Source organism: Elephas maximus, chromosome 10 (genome assembly GCF_024166365.1).
Source record: "Elephas maximus indicus isolate mEleMax1 chromosome 10, mEleMax1 primary haplotype, whole genome shotgun sequence".
NCBI lineage: Eukaryota > Metazoa > Chordata > Mammalia > Proboscidea > Elephantidae > Elephas > Elephas maximus.
The window spans coordinates 85,285,722-85,302,558 of NC_064828.1; the positions used below are offsets into that span (position 1 = coordinate 85,285,722).

The window sequence follows — 16,837 nt, forward strand, 5'->3', positions numbered from 1 at the left end:
AGCGGGCTCGAACCACCAAACTTTCAGTTAGCAGCTGAGCACTTAACCACTGTGCCACCAGTGCTCCTTGTTATTCTTGTTGTTATATGGGGTCAAGACGGTTCCAACTCATAGTGACGTTGTGTACAACAGAATGAAACACTGCCCTGCCCTGCCCCATCCTCACAATCATTGTTACGCTTGAGCCCATTGTTGCAGACTCTGTATCAGTCCATCTCATCGAGGGTCTTCCTCTTTTTCACTGACCCTCTACTTTACCAAGCATGATGTTCTTCTCCACGGACTGATCCCTCCTGATAACATGTCGAAGTACCTGAGATGAAGTCTTGCCATCGTCGCATCTAAGGGACATTCTGGCTGTATTTCTTGCAAGACAGATTTGTTCATTTTTCTGGCAGCCCATGATATAGTCAATATTCTTTGCCAACACCATAATTCAAAGGCATCTGTTCTTTTTCAGTCTCCCTTAGCCATTGTCCAGCTTTCACATGCTTATCAGGCAGTCAAGAATACCATGGCTTGGGTCAGGCACACCTTAGTCTTTAAAGTGACATCTTTGCTTTTTAACACTTTAAAGAGGTCTTTTGCAGCCAATTTGCCCAATACAATACGTTGTTTGATTTCTTGACTGTTCCTCCCATGGGTGTTGATTGTGGATCCGAGTAAAATTAAATCCTTGACAACTTCAATCTTTTCTGCATTCATCATGATGTTGCTTTTTGATCCAGTTGTGAGGATTTTTGTTTATTTTATGCTGAGACGCAATCCATACAGAAGGCTGTGGTCTTTGATCTTTATCAGTAAATGCTTTAAATCCTCTTCAGTTTCAGCAAGCCAGGTTATGTCATCTGCATATTGCAGGTTGTTAATGAGTCTTTCTCCAATCCTGATGCAGGGTTCTTCCTCATCTACTGTAGTCCATCTTCATGGATTATTTGCTTGGCATAGAGATTGAATAAGTATGGTGAAAGAATACAACCCTGATGCACCCCTTTCCTGATTTTAAACAACGCAGTATCCCCTTATGCTGTTTGAATGATTGCCTCTTGGTCTATGTACAGGTTCCACATGAGCACAATTAAGTGTTCTGGAATTCCCATTCTTCGCAATGTTATCCATAATTTGTTATGATCCACATAGTTGAATGCCTTTGCGTAGTCAATAAAACACAGGTAAACATCTTTCTGGTGTTCTCTGCTTCAGCCAAGATCCATCTGACATCAGCAGTGATGTCCCTTGTTCCATGTTCTCTTCTGAATCCGGCTAGAATTTCTGGCAGGTCCCTGTGGATGTACTCTGCAGCTACTTTGGAATGATCTTCAGCAAAACTTTATTTGTGTGTGATATTAATGATATTGTTTGATAATTTATGCATTTTGTTGGATCACCTTTCTTTGGAATGGACACATATGGATCTGTTCAAGTTGGTTGACCAGGAAGCTGCCTTCCAAATTTCTTGATATAGATGATGGTTGATTCTTTCCCTGTATTTGCAAGTTTTCAAAATAATGAGTTAGCTGCCTAGAATCTTCCAATGGTGAACAATTAGGCTTTTTTGGTTTTTAGTATCTTTGTGAACTCATGGATTTAAACATAATTGATGTGTTTCAATCCATTTCGATTATAATTTTTATTGATACTGCAAGTGTGACGTCTCTCGCCAGTGGGAACCTATTTATGTTGGTTTCTTTTACCATGTCCCTAGGATCTTTGATGTTACCCAAATAGCAAGGAAGCTAAGATGTTCTAGGCCCTACCCCAGACCTGGAATCAGCCATTTCTCCAAAGATCACTGGCTCCTCTTAGTGGGAAATATAGACTTAGGGGTATTCATTGTTCCTGGGTTAGTCATTGTTTCTAGATCTTCGAGTGGACAGAGCTAGAAGATATGTTGTTATTGTTTATAAGGATGAGTTTATATCAATACTTTCTATTTAAATTCAGAACTACAGGAGTGTCTTAGGCTGGGTTCTCTAGAGAAGTAAAACCAGTAAAGCATATAAATATCTATGTAGAGAGATTTATATAAAGGAAATGTCTCATATGGTTGTAGAGGCTGGAACATCCGAAATCTATGGGTCAGGCTGGAGGCTTCTCCTGCCTCGTGTAGCTACAGGGCCTGGTGAATCCAGGATCAGCAAGTGAGACAGCAGGGCTTTTGCGCATAGGCTGTGAAGACCAACGAATCCCAAGATGGGCAGGCGAGGCAGCAGGTAAGCTGCTAGCTGAAGTCCCAAGAATAGGAGTCAGACAAACAGGAGCCAGCTGCAGGATCCAGGGCGAGCAGAAGCCCACGAGCCTTGCCAGAATGTCCACTTACATCCAATGCAGACCGCATGCCCAAGGAAGCTCCTTTTCAACTGATGGGCTACTGAAAGCAAACCCCATCATGGAGGTGATCATATTATATCCAATCTCATCATGGAAGTGATCACATCATCATACAACTGTGAAACTGCGTCATAACTGCAAAACCACTGAGAATCATGGCCCAGCCAAGTTGACACACAACCCCAGCAGTCACTGGGAGATTTCATTTAACCTCTTATTTTTTACATCTGTGTCTCTGCTCTTCATGCTGAGAATCCTGGTTCTTAAGGACAATCTAGATGGTGGCATTAGTACTTTATATAATTACTCATTTGCTTTATCCTTCAATACCACAGAGTCTCAAAATTGCAATGCCAATACTAGCAGCAACGATATGATTACTGCCTGGTTCTTTTATTGAACCAGGAAACACCATGACCCTAGTAGTTGTGGAAACACCATAGTTTAGTCAACCAGTCCTCTTTTGTTAGACATTCATGTTGTTTGTAATTCAAGAAAGATTTGATGAAAGAACTTGGGAAGTCAACACGTTGTGCCTTGACAAGTTCTGAACACACCACCTTCATTAGTTATGATAGTCTGCCATTTTTCAGGTACTTTAAAATATATCTCATTTATGAGCCAGACCAGACATGAGGATGGTCCTAAACATTCCCAACTCCTTCAATATCTATTAAGATTGGTCTTCCATGAATTCAAATAAAACAGCTCTTCCTAAATCAATTCCTGTTTTCAGCCTGTTCCCTTTTTTATTTAACTGTTTCCACCATAAATATTTAAAGTGCTTATTACTAGTAGTATGACCTTGGGCAATTTACTTAAACTTCCAGAGTCTTCTTTTCCTCATCTGTGGAACAGAAATACAATGGTGCTTTTGCATATTGGTGGACTGGGGATTAGGAGAAATGAAATATGTCAACAACTAACTCAGTGTCTAGCTGTAAAAATGTTGTGAAAGAGACATCTGACCTCCTCTAACTTCACAAGGGGAAAGGAGAATCAAGATCAATAGCCCAAGGCTGATTCCTAGGAGGTAGAGGTCAGACTTACCTCGCCTCTGCATTATCTTTATCAGTTCTGATACCAACCGTTCTACCCACAGCACTCGCTACTGCTCTGTTGAGTTCAATAATTCATTGCAACGGCCACACAAAACTCACAGACAATATTCACGATTATGAGGTTGATTAGGGAAGTAGCAGTTTATAATTCAGGTTCAGGAACACTCAGGATACAATTCTTCAATCAGGGCAGCCTCTTCTCAGCCATGCCCACAGGCATGCCTCTCTCTGGCCTTTCAGCCTCTGCCTTGCTCTTGCAAGTGTTAGAAAGCTCCTTTAGCCTGCCGATGTTGCCCTACGGTATCCCACTCCACTAGTAAGCCTCAGCCCAAAGGCACTCAGCTCTGGCTCCATGGGTCAGCAAACCTAGCTCCACCAAGTGCCCGAAAGTACCCTACTCCTCCAGGAAGCCTCCTCCCCAAAGGCTCTCAGCTTTCTTACTCCTTGGGCCAGGCTGTATCCTGCCGGTCTCCTGTTTCTGCTGCCACCATTTCTCTGCTGCTGCTTCTCACCATCTTTGGTGTTACAGTTATCTCTCAGTCCCCCCCGTTCCAGGAGGGATCACTGGTCCAAAAGACGTGCTCCATTCCTGGCTCTTCTTTCTTGGTAGTGGTGAGATCCTTCCACCTCTGAGATGGCTCATTTTAAGCCTAGCAGGATGAAAAAAACGACCAGTCCCTTGATTAGGGTTCCATATACCTTATTTGTATAGTTTCAATCATTGTGTGTGTCACAAAGACTATGGCTAAAAGGGCCATAATAAGTAATTCATTGCATCACATTGGCCCACAGTAAGACATGGTATATATTACGGTAAATATTTATTATTTCATTTTCTTAATGTCATTAATATTCTTTTTTATACTTGTATGTGGTTATATGACCCCTGTCACAACCACTCAATTATGCCTTGCAAAAGCAGCTACAACATAACAAAGTCACAATGGAAACAGTATAAACGAATGAGTGTGGCTGTGTTCCAATAAAACTTTATTTATGGACACAAATTTGAATTTATTATAATTGTCACAGAATATTCTTTTTAAAATTTTTTTCAACTATTTAAAAATCAGGGCTTCGAATTGGTTCATTTCGGTTTGAACCCGTGCTGAGAATTTGCATTTCTACCAAGTCCCAGGTGATGCTGATGCTGCTGGTTAGGGACCAGTTCTGAGAACCACTAGTAGAGCAGTGGTTCTCAAAATTTATTATACATAAGGATCACCTGGGGATCTTGTTAAAATGTAGATTCTGATTTAGTATATCTAGGATGGAAATGCAAATTCTCAGCAGGGGTTCAAACAGGAACAAACTGGTCTTAAGCCCCGGTAGAAATCATTCTTAGCTGGTAACCTGTTGCTGTTGAGTTGATCCCATCTCATAGAGACTGTCTAGTGACCCTATGGGGCAGAGTAGAGCTGCCCTGTATGGTTTCCAAGGCCATAATCTTTACAGAAACAGACTGCCACATCTTTTTCCTTCGGAGTGGCTGGTGGGTTCAAACTGCCAAACTTTCAGTTAGCAGCTGAACGCTTAACCACTGTACCACCAGGGCTCTGTTCTTAGCTAGTAAAATGTACACAGGGCGTGGACTGAATTTGGGCCACAGGTTATAGTTTGCCAATCCCTAACTAAACAATATATCGTGAAAATGATTGAAACTTTTCACGGAACCCAGAAAGATACAGTATAGAGGTTGAGGCTGCGAATGTTTCTGTGTCAGGGTTGAATGTTACAGATCAGACCAAGAAAAGTTGGCTACCCACACTGCCTTATCACTCCTGGCCAGCACTCCTTGCCTGCATGAGCAAAATAGGAACAATTCAGACGTTTTCATGAGAGGAACACGTGCTGAAAGGAGATTGAGATCCACAGGGAGGTCCTTTAGCAGCCCATGACCAGCTAAGACTTGCACTCAGATCTCTCAGCTTGCTGCCGACCGAGAGTCTGCTGCTTCGATCACACCACCCTGGACCATTAGCGCTGAGGGCTTGGTTGTCGTACTGACACCCAAACAAACTGTAGTACTTGGGCCCAGAGCCAGAGGAACAGGCTCCTGATCAAGTCGCCACCATATGCTTTTTCTAGGATTGTACATGTAAGTCCTCTAAACATGCTCTCCTCGGTTTGCCCATCTGCTAAGTGGGAATGGCGACATCTAAGCCCTTTGAGCCCCCCATCGGGACTGGGAGTTCTGGACGCCTTCCTTAGCCCATCACCAAGGTTCTCAGAGGCCCACCACAATGGTCAAACTGCCAATAGAAGTATGGCCATGTGCCATGAGGTTAGTGGCCAGTAGCCTGAGTGAAGTTTCCACCAGATTTAAGGATCAGTTTGAAGTGGGGGCTGGGATGCAGGCTCCCTCTGTGTGTTTTATTTATTTATTTTGACTACATGCATTGTTATAGCAAAGTTAATTGCCCATGTTTGCTTCCTGTGGAAATATTTCACAAGACGCCCTGTCAGCACAGGCCCAGCATTTGCCCTTGTGCTTTGCCAATCCATTTGGCTTCTTTTGAAAATTTGGGCCAAGACCAAATCTTCCATAAAGGTTTGTGGGCTGTGACCATAGCCCTCAGCTATTTGCTGTGTTGTTCCAATTTCATAGATTTAGCCTGGGGCGGGGGGAGGAACAACAAGGAACACGTCTTTTGTTGTTTTGATATTTTTAGGACTCAGTTCTTTATGCTAGAGATTAAATTCTCTGTTCTCAACTCTGAGGCATCAGATAATGACTCCAGGCTTGTCACCCCCACTTGCTGTATGGTTTCAGGCAAGGGCCTTAACCTTGTATGCTTTAGTTTCCTCATCTGTAAGATGGGGACGATGTTTCTATATAGCCCACCAAGGATTGTGAAGAAACCAGACCCGCTAACAGCCCTGAAAATTCTTTGAATACCTGTTGTATTGTTGTTAGTTGCCATTGAGCCAGCTCCAACTCATGGTGACCTTATATATAACAGAAAGAAACATTGCCCAGCCCTGTGCCATCTTCATGATCATTGGTATGTTTGAGTCCTTTGCTGCTAATGTGTCAATCCATCTCATCGAGGATTTCCCATATTTTCATCGGCCCTCTATTTTACCAAACATGACGTCATTTTCCAGCCATTATAAGTAAAAAAGTGCTATGTATTTGTATGAACTCACAAAGTTAATGGCTTTAGTATTTTCTGGGGCTTCATAATTCCAAGCTCGACCAAAACGTAGTTCTCCCAAATAACTACCGTACTTGGAAGGTGTTCTTAGGATGAAAATGCAGGACGTATAGGTAGGAACCAAATTTGGGGGTCTTTGAGTGTCATACTCAGATATTTGAAGTTTCTCATCCTGAAGACAATGGGAAAGCATCTAAGGCTTGGAGCTGGGAAGCAACTTCATGATGACAGAGTTGGAATAGGGCGAGTCTGGTGGTGGTGGGCAGAGTGGGCTGGAGCAGGAGAGATCTGAATCTTGGGCATGTGTTCTAAAGCTTTGCTTGTAGCTCTTGGAAGAGAAAATTAAACCACAGGAAGCATTGAGAACCTAAGGCTTTCTCAGGCCATTTGCCTCTTTCCTGAACCTCCACAGGCTCCAGGAGGGAGATAGGAGTCGTCTGGCAGCTCAGTGGCTGCTTCGCTTCAACTTAAAAAGCCACAGAGTATTCAAGGATGTTCCAAGGACTGTGTGTCCTTGGGTCCATTCAATTATTCGTCCATCTGCCCATCCACCCATTTCATGAACATACACTCTCCCATTCAGATTGAGAGACCCTGACCTGTGGGGCTATGAAGTTCTGTACTGAGGGGAATTGCAAAGAAATAGAAAGTATGGATTGCTTTTTCCCCTCAGGTAGAGCCTGTCTAAGAGCCTGTCATTCTTTAAAAACAAAACAAAATAGGCCTAAGAAAACATTTCATTGAGATTGGATTGGATTGACAGTTGAACTGGGGAGACCAACCCTGCCTATTGGCTTTGGTTCTGCAGGTGCCCACCTAGTCTTCCTGATACTGTCCAAGCCCCATTGTTTTCCTGACTTACAGTATCCACTGAGACCCCCCACTTTATACCTGGAGTGTCTGGGCCTTCCAGCGCCTCCGGATTTTACGTTTCTTTGATGAGAGCAGGTCTTCTTTATCCTGTATAATTCCTGATAACAATAAAATAATGCTTCGCACACAGTTAAGATTTTCTTTTTAATTTCCTGGACAACTCAGTTTAGAATTATAACACTCTAAACTGTGCCTGTCATTAAAAACAAAGGTCCCTTTGTCCCTTGGCTTCCAACTTTGAAGAGCCTTTCCAAGCATCCTTGGGGGACACACATAGTAGATACTCAAGAAATACTGATTAAATTAAATGTCTGCAATATACCAGTTCATCATAACTTGAAACACCCACTAAATGCCAGACATTCTAGGCTTTGGGAATATAGAGACACCTACAAGGGCCGCTTCCCGTAAGCAACCTTCAGTCTAAGTTACTGAAATTCAATTCAGCCATCATCAGTGCATGGAATGATCAAAGAGTAACTTCAAGGCCAGAATGAGGTCACGGTGATGAAAAAGCAGAGAAATAAACCATCAAGTCCACACCAACCTTGAGGAGACAGAAGCCTCTAGCCAAAAGTTCCTATTATTAAGACCTAAACTTGGATGTTCAAAAGCCGCTTGATTAAGGCATGCAAGGTATCTAACATTTGTTTTGTTTAAAAGCCAAAGCCCAGTGGAGTACGATTTTACGTTTGCCCCAGATTACTCGTAAGTAGAAGTCTTCCTAGCCTTGTCCTTCCTAGCTATTAATCGTTGTTCCAGTGGTGGAGGTGGTGGCATTGTGTGCAAGTATCACAAGACTGCACCGAGTTTCCTGGCATTAATTCTCGATTGGAGGGCATTTCCTGGTAGATTCCCATGCCAGACATATTTTAATAAAGAATCCCACAGTACTGCTTGCTCCAGGAGTTACTCATTTTATTCTGTGGGTGGTTTTATTTTAAGGGGATGAACAGCAAAGGGAGGGACGCATTTTGAAAAGAAGCAATCAGTTGTTTGCAATCTAGTTCTCTTTATTACCATGCAGACTAGTAGTTCTTGGAGAGAAGGCATCAGACAACTACATTCCACTATTTCTTTGCATGTATTCTTTGATACTTCTGAGCAGGTATTTCTTGCACCAAGCCCCTTGACCATGAAAAGGAAAGGAAAACACTTTCCTAAGTTAATTCTCATGGTATATGGGGAGGGAAAAAGGCAATCTGGCAAATCTGTCTTTGAAGCTCCCCTTATCTAAGAGTAGGGATTGAACAGCATCAAAATATTGTGCCCTTTTGGCCAGTTAAATTGCACATGCTTTTTCAGGTGCATCGCAGGGTAAAGGCAAGTGATCATTTATCCTTACACCCTCTTATAACCTTGAGTGGTGCGTTCTGTGGAAAAAGGGGGCACCCGTGCCATGCTTAAGAGAGCAAAGAAACCCAAATCGGGCTTCTCATTTAAGATACCCATGACCCTAAGATGATTGTCCAAAGTTGCCTTCATGAACAGCAGCAAAGTATCATTTTTCACTTAAGTGGAAGCATCCATATTGCTGTGGTCTCTTTTATTGCCTCTCCTCTGTTCATTAAGCAGATACTGATTGGTGATCCCCTTCAAGTCCTTACCACCACACAGTACCACCCTCTGTCCTTTTGCAGGATCCAAGTTGAAACAAACTTAGCTAACCATGCCTAAAATCTGAAGACCTTTGGTGGAAGATACAGTGAAACCTGTGAGAGCCAGAATTCAACGGGGCTACCTTGTTTTTTGGGGCCTCGCAAGTTTTCCGCCTTTGACAGGGTGCAGTATTGCCATTTTTCTCTTGCTCATTTTAGTGGAAAATATTTGAGTTTTCCTTCTCTGACAGGTTTCTGCCTTCCACAGGGTCTGGCTTTCTCAGATTTTACTGTATTTATGAGTCCTTTGAAAGGTGAGGATGAGGGATCTTTTGGGTATATCGGATATAGATTTGCTGTTAATCACTTTTCAAGAGTCTACATCAGCCCTGAGAGCTTTTCCAGATTGAGAACTCAGTTCCAAAGGCCATCCACAACTTCCTTCACATATGGAAGGTGAGCTGTACATGGCCCACCTGTTAGGCGAGAAACCAGGCAAAGCCTGTGCCACCTCTGGGGACTTGGTCGTTGCCGTTGCTGACAGTGGTGGTAGTACATGATTCATTCCCCAAAGCAGATGCCGTGAATGCAAATACAGTGGTAAGAAGTGGCTACATCTACAGTAGGATGACTCAGATTAGGACTTGAGAGGAGGCCCACAACCTTTCTGCTGACTGTGAATTGAGGGACTTCATTTGATGTGTCATCTGAGCACAAGCAGCACTGACTCCCTTGGAACCCCAACTAAAGGACAATGAAAAGCAGCATGTTGCAGAGGAAAGAGCATGAGCCCAGCTCTGGGTCACTTAGCTCTGGGTTCAAATTCTGACTCTGTACTTACCTTGAGCAAGCCACCTTAATCTTTTAGAGTCTCTATTCTTACCTGTAAGATGGGATTGTTTAAATCTAAGCACTGATTCAAAGTGAACAGCACCAATAACTAAAATAGCACTGCAGTTCTCTGTTCCTAGTCTGTCTGCTTCCTTTTTCCCCCTGCCCCCAGTAATCTTCTCATCTTCAGCCTCACCAACATGTCCCTGGCAAGGGCGGTCACACATAAAGGCCGGTTATTATTATTACTCTACGTGTATATAGTTTTCATAGTGCTTTTATGGTATTCTTCAATCACCTCATATGCATGTGAAAGCTGGACAACGAATAAGGAAGACCGAAGAAGAATTGATGTCTTTGAATTATGGTATTGGAGAAGGATATTGAATATACCATGGACTGCCAGAAGAACAAACAAATCTGTCTTGGAAGAAGTACAGCCAGAATGTTCCTTAGAAGCAAGGATGGCGAGACTTGTCTCAGATACTTTGGACATGTTATCAGGAGGGACCAGTTCCTGGAGAAGAACATTATGCTTGGTAAAGCAAAGCATCAACGAAAAAGAGGAAGATCCTCAATGAGGCAGATTGACACAGTGGCTACAACAATGGGCTCAAGCATAACAATGATTGTGAGGATGGCACAGGACTGGGCAGTGTTTTGTTCTGTTGTACATAGGGTCACTATGAGTCAGAACCAACTCGATGGCACCTAACAACAACAGTGCTTTCACTTACATTTCCTCATTTAATTGTGTGATTGATAATAGATAGAGCTAGAAAAGGACAGTCAGGACCTATATCCAAGCCTTTGACTTCTAGCCCAGTCCCCTTTCCATCACCCCACACAGCAACATCACATTCTGTCTTCCTTCCGAGGACTACAAGGCACCCAACAGTTGCCAAAACTAGCCGTTATTCCAGGAAGCTTGGGAATGGAGGGCAGAGATGAGGCACATACACCTGCAAAAAGAAAAATAGGGCACTTGTAAATCACAAGAAGGCCCCTTGGCAGCTGTGCAATGTTCCAGCTGAGTGGTTTCCTGCTCCAGGAGGATGTTCTGAAGCTGGAAAATGAGACCTTAGCTGTTTTAGGAACCCACAGCAAAGGGGAGGATGTAGGGTATGCTTACGTAGTTCAGCTGCTCTGGCATGCCTGTGGCCCAGGGCCCCAGACATTTTCTGATTCTCTTCCCCTAATGCTTGTGAGGGTCACTCTGTTTTGTCTAAAAAGAAAGGAGAGTTCCAAAGGAAGACTCTGGCAGCAAAACATTGATTTGTAGCAGGTGTGGTTTTGAGACAGCTTGTCCTGCTCGCTCCCTCCAGCTCCCACATGTGTCTCAGACCTGACTGATTCCAGTTGTTTTTGCTTCTGCCTTAGCATCCCATGCAAGCAGAGCACCTCATCACCAGTGCCCAGACCCCAGAAGGGGACATGAAGGTGGAGTGTCTCATCAGGTGACATCCCTGTGCTATAACTGTCAACCCCTGCAGTGATGTGATTCCTCCCACTGCTGAGAACTGTGGCTAAGATATTTGGTGTGATTTAGGGCCCTGAATCTCCATCTCTCAACCTACGGAGAACTCATCCTCCCTGGATTAGGTGCTCAGGAAGGCAGGCCTGAACTCTGGTGGTTCTGCTTGTTCATGGTCAACTCAATCATCTCCTTTTTAAAAAGAAGGGAGGGAGGAGAGGAGAGAAGGGAAGGGAAATCTTTTTCTCTGTCCCCTTAGGAATTCCCTCTCAGTGGGGGCTTGGCTGATCTTGCCTGTGGTTCCCTTATACTTTGCAGATTCTAGGTATGCATTTCCCTTAAGACTGCTTGTCTTTGGAACAGGGGAAACAAACCAGAAGCCCTCATAAATCAGTAGAGGTCACTGCTAAGAGCTTTGCACACTTGCTGTCCCTGGCAGTGATAAACTCATTGTATTTGGGAAATGGCAAAAGACCCTGAGTCCTATCTTAATTCTCATTCTCAGGGAATCTCAGAGCTCCCTTCACCCACCCCCTGTTTACTGTCTTTATGTTTCCTAGACAAAGCTGGCACGGAGGAAGGAACACAGTTCCAAAACTGGGTACATCAGAGCCTTCATTTCTCAGCTTGGGGGAGGAGTAGGAGGTCAGGGGAGAGCCCTGCATCCCTAGGCTGTGGGAGAGAGAGGTCCAGGCCAGGCCGAGCCTGAGGTCACGGGCCCTGCGGGGGGAAGAGGGATCTGCAGAGGTTTTCAGATTCTCAGACCTGTGCCTTGGATCTGCCATTATTGCTTCGGTTATGGTTCTTTCAGTAACTTGAGGTGTCCCAGGGTGCTGCAACAGTTAAGCTCTCACCTACTAGCTGAAAGGTTGGTGATTCAAACCCACCCAGAGGCACCTCGGAAGACAGACCTGGTGATCTACTTCTGAAAGGTCACATCCTTGAAAACTTTGTGGGGCAGTTCTACTCTGCACACCTGGGGTCCCCATGAATTGGAATCGACTTAATAGCAACCAACAACAACAGAGTAATTGAGTTTGCCAAAATGATGGTAAAGGGCCAGCAGTGGAGTTGGCAGGGTGAGACCATCTTGTGCAAACTACCCGCCAATAGGTAATATTTTTACTCACTTACTTTCTCGCCACACCATCCTTGCCTTTGTTCTAGCTTTGGAGTTGGCAGTATGATGTAGGGAGGTTGAGAGTGGTACGCAAACTGTTCCTCCAACCCACATCAACATACTTGGAGAGCAGACCAGCAGTGTCTCCTACTCTTCTGTCTGTGCCCCTGGATTGTCCTTCTTGCTGGAGTTGATCAGACTGGGCAGCTGCCAGACCAGATCCTCACCAACTACCACAGAATTGGAAAACAAGTTTCTCTCTGCCTACTCAGATCTTCCTACCTTTATGAAAATTTTTGGTTCATAGACTACAATTACCCACCCCTGGTAGGGTGGATGAGCCCCAGTTAACACTCCTTCATAATATCCTGTATTTGAACTTCTTTGTAGCCCTTAGCTCAATTAGCTATGTACATATTTGTGTAATGTCTGTCTAACTGAGTAGAATCCAAGATTTTGACAGTAGAGACCTGCTCTGGACTTGTTCAGGCTGTAAACTCAGTGTCTAGCACATAGTAGGTACTCAATAAATATTTGTTGACTATTATTGTGACTGAATGTTTAGGCATCGACTTTATTCTGCTCTTTTTCAATTGTCAAGTTCTTTTTTATAATGGACCAGGCTTTCCTGCCCACAATGAGTCTATAGGAATTAGCTGAATCAAGGATGAAGTTAGTTGCCAAGGCCAAAAGGGCTGGACTAAGAGAGGTTTCCTTACTCCTCTTGGGGCAGTAGTGTAGTATGTTGTGAGCTATACCTAGAGATTTGGATTCCTATAGGAAATCAGAAAAAAAGCAGGGACCTGTTGCTTTGGATTGGGGTTTGGAAAAGGTCCAGGCATCTCCAGATGACTCAGGAGCCACATGGCTCTGTCAGCCAGACAGAAGCAATGCCTAAGACAAGAAGGAGACAGTGAGTCATTTTTATTCTGGATTCACATTTGTACCTAAGGTTTAAATGTTAGAACAATTTAAAGAGACAACAAATGAAAGCAAAGACCAGTAACGTCCTCAGTTTGGGCTCTGAGGCTGTCAGAGACAAGCCAAGATGGTCACAGCATGGACTTCCTTTGAGCTAAGTGCAATCTTCTCTCTCCTTCCACATGGAGAGCAGGATCTCAATCCAAACCGTGAACCGAATGCAAGCATCAAGCCTGTAAACTTGCTGAACATTAAACTCAAATAAGCATACCAGTGAGCCAAGAAACAATGTTGTCACTCAGTAAATTCAACCAACGTTAGACCCTGAGAAAACATACCGTTTCCACGCTCATGGAACTTAAACTACAGTGGGGTATATTGTTGTCTTAAATTTTCAGAAAAACGCTTGGGCATATTGACGCTACATCTGTTAAATCAGAACATATCTGAACTATCCAGATCACCTCAGAACCGAGCCACTGTTTAATTTCTCTTGACCCCATGCAGTGGGCTCCTTCCCATTAATGGGACTACCACCTGCTTTTATACATAAGGGAACATCACAGGAAGAATGAAGCTGGTCCCCAAACAAGTCGGCTTGGCGTCCAGCTGGAGATGGGATGGAGGAGGAGCCACACGTGGCCAAGATGATTCTGGCTTCTGGTCTCACTTTCTCTTGTGGTTGGTAGGGAGAGGATCTTGGCATTGCCCCCAGCTTCCTCTGGGAAGCAATAGCCATCTGGCCAGGTAGCTCTAAAATTTGGCCCCCACCTGGCAAGGAAGTCTCTGCCTGCCCCTCCTATGCCCTCCCTGGGAAGTATACCCAAGGAAGAGGTGGACCTTTAATGTCCAGTCCTGCCTCTCAGCTGAGCACTCTCTGCTCACTGACCATCTGTCCATCCGCCTGAGCACTGAAGTCCTTGTCTGGCTTCACAGTTTGAAGAATGGGCACACATTGGGGAAGATACTTCCTCTACCAGGCCAGCCCCTAACTGTTAATCTTACCCTCCTTAATGAAGGCCCATCTTCCCTCCTAACAGATCCTTCTCTGGGACAGCCAAGCTTTCCTCTGTGGCTAAACTGGATTTCATTTCAACTGCCAAGTTCCCTCTTTTAATGAACCAGACCTTTCCAGCCCTTGATGAGGACAGATCTGTTAGGAACAGACCATGTGGCAATAGGAATTAGCTGGAAGTCAAGGGTGAAATCCATTGCCAAGGCCCGAATGCAAATGCCTCTAGGAGCCCAGAAGAGGAGACGGCACAAAGCCACAGCATCTGCCCCTCCTGGATGTAAGCCTCAGGCCTGGTATATTTGCCCAGATGCCCCATAATCTAGCTGCCAAGGGCACCCTTCCGGGAAGAGACTGTGGCCTTCATATGCACAGACTGACCCAATTGCCTTGTTGCCTGTGGGTTTTTTTTTTTTTTTAAGTTTTTATTTTGAGATAACTATAGCTTCAAATGGAGCTGTAAGAAATAATACAGGGATCTCATGTACCTTTTACCCAGTTTCCCGAATAATATCCTGCAAAGCTATGCTACAATATCACCGCCATAATATTATCATTGCTACAATCATTGATACTATTCAGGTTTTCCCACGTTTACTAGTACTTGTTTGTGTGTGTACGTGTGAGTGTGTGTGTGTTTAGTTCTATGCAGTTTTATTACACGTGGAAGATGCGTCAAGATACAGAGCCGTTTCGTCACCAAGGATCCTTCCTGTTGCCTTTTATAGTCACACCCAGTTCTCTTTCCCCTCCTCCACCCCTAGCCCCTGGCAGCCACTAACATATTCTCTATTTCTATAATTTGTCGTTTCAAGAATGTTATATAGATGGAATCATAGAGTATATAATCTTTTGTGATTGGCTTTTTTCACTCATCATGATTTTCTTGAGATTCATCCAAGTTGTGAGGTGTATCAATAGTTCATTAGCTTTTATTCCTCCGCCTGTGGTTTTAACCATTAAGCAATGCTGCACCCCAACATAGCGCCAGGGCCTACTTACAAAGCCTTTAGGATACGATCCTCAAGGATGTTTTACTCTAAGAGAGAAAATATGTTTTGTTTGGCGTTTCTGACTAGGGGGAAACATAGTGCAAGTTTTTCTAGGCACATACAAGCATACCTAGGTCCCTTTGTTTCTTTCCTAAATCCAGTGGTTGGTTGGTTGTAATTTCCCTCAGCCTTGATTGACAGGTCTTGCTTGTGTCTCCCACCCACTTCCTGCCTCAGGAACACATCTACAAGCTGATGAAGAGTGACAGCTATGCCCGCTTCCTCCGGTCAAATGCTTACCAGGACTTGCTCTTGGCCAAGAAGAAGGTATCTTTGGGAAGGGCAAGCTTGCCTGTCTTAGCACTGTGAACTCCTGCCTGATGCTTGCTGCTGATGTCAAATGGCAAGATCATCCCTTGGGTTTTATTTATTTTCTCCTTTCTTCTTTCCCTTCTGCATCCCCTTCCACTCCAGTTGAAAACAATTAGGATGGTCCCCACCCCAGTCCACCCAAAGGTCCTGTCTCGTGTCCCCATTACCTCTGTCTACATATGCTGCCCACAAGGGGGAGTATGGCCAGATACTAAGGCTGCAGTGGCTCAGTCACTAGCAGTGACACCCAGCTAGTCCCTTAAGAAATCACAGAGAGTCCCTCACTTCAAAGTCCACCCCCTTCCGTACAGACTTTCTCTCACTGATCATCCCAGGGACCATTCAAAGGCATGGATTAGGGTGCCTCCTCATTGGACAGAAAAAAAAAAAAAAAAGTTGCAGGGTGTCATCGGCTCCTGAAGCCGCCTTTGGGATTGTTCCCTGCTTGACACCCTCCTTCCTCTCCCTCACCAGCCTGAGAGTGTTTACCTTTTTCTTTTTTTTTTTTAACCAAGAAGCAACTGTATCCCAGTGTCCTCTTCCTTCTCCACTTGGAACTGAGCCATGGTTCCCTGAAGCCCCTTGGAGTCTTGGATTTGGGGGCCCAGTGTCCCTCAGCATGCAAGTGGAGAGGAGTGATTGGGAAAGGATGAACTCAGCAGGATTTCTGGGAGGAGGGAAGGGAAAGCTGGGAGGGGCATGGTGGCCTGGGAGAGGGGAGGTAAGAGAAAGGACTCATGATTACAGTATGCTTGCAAACCCTCTGCACCTTTCAGCTCTGGCCTAAGGCCAGTGTGTGGTTAAGTGTGGCTCTATTTACACCAGATTCCATGACTTCATTGCCATGCCACTTAGGAACATTTGCATTCCCTCCTTCTTTCCTCCTAGCCACCCTCCGCCAACTCCTAAGCATGTGGTTGTCCACCAGTACACTGTCTGTCAGGTTGCCTCCTCATCCACACAGCCCTCTCTCTGTGTACTGTCAACCTCGTGTGCCACGGTCCTGTCTGCATATCTGATTGGTACCACATAACTCCAGAGTCTAGAAGAGCATTTCTGTCCTGCTCTCCTGCCCTGGGGTAGCCCTGAGAAGA

The 16,837-nt window shown here is 44.5% G+C and overlaps 1 protein-coding gene across 17 annotated transcripts in view; it reads left to right on the plus strand.

The window, feature by feature from the left end:
• Nucleotides 1-16,837, plus strand: part of RGS6 (regulator of G protein signaling 6) — a 673,554-nt gene that overhangs the window by 626,807 nt on the left and 29,910 nt on the right. For all 17 annotated transcript variants that reach the window (XM_049898647.1, XM_049898644.1, XM_049898660.1 and 14 more), the window contains one exon: nt 15,609-15,698. In XM_049898647.1, the coding sequence (XP_049754604.1) occupies nt 15,609-15,698 (90 nt within the window). The remainder of the gene's footprint in view (nt 1-15,608; nt 15,699-16,837) is intronic.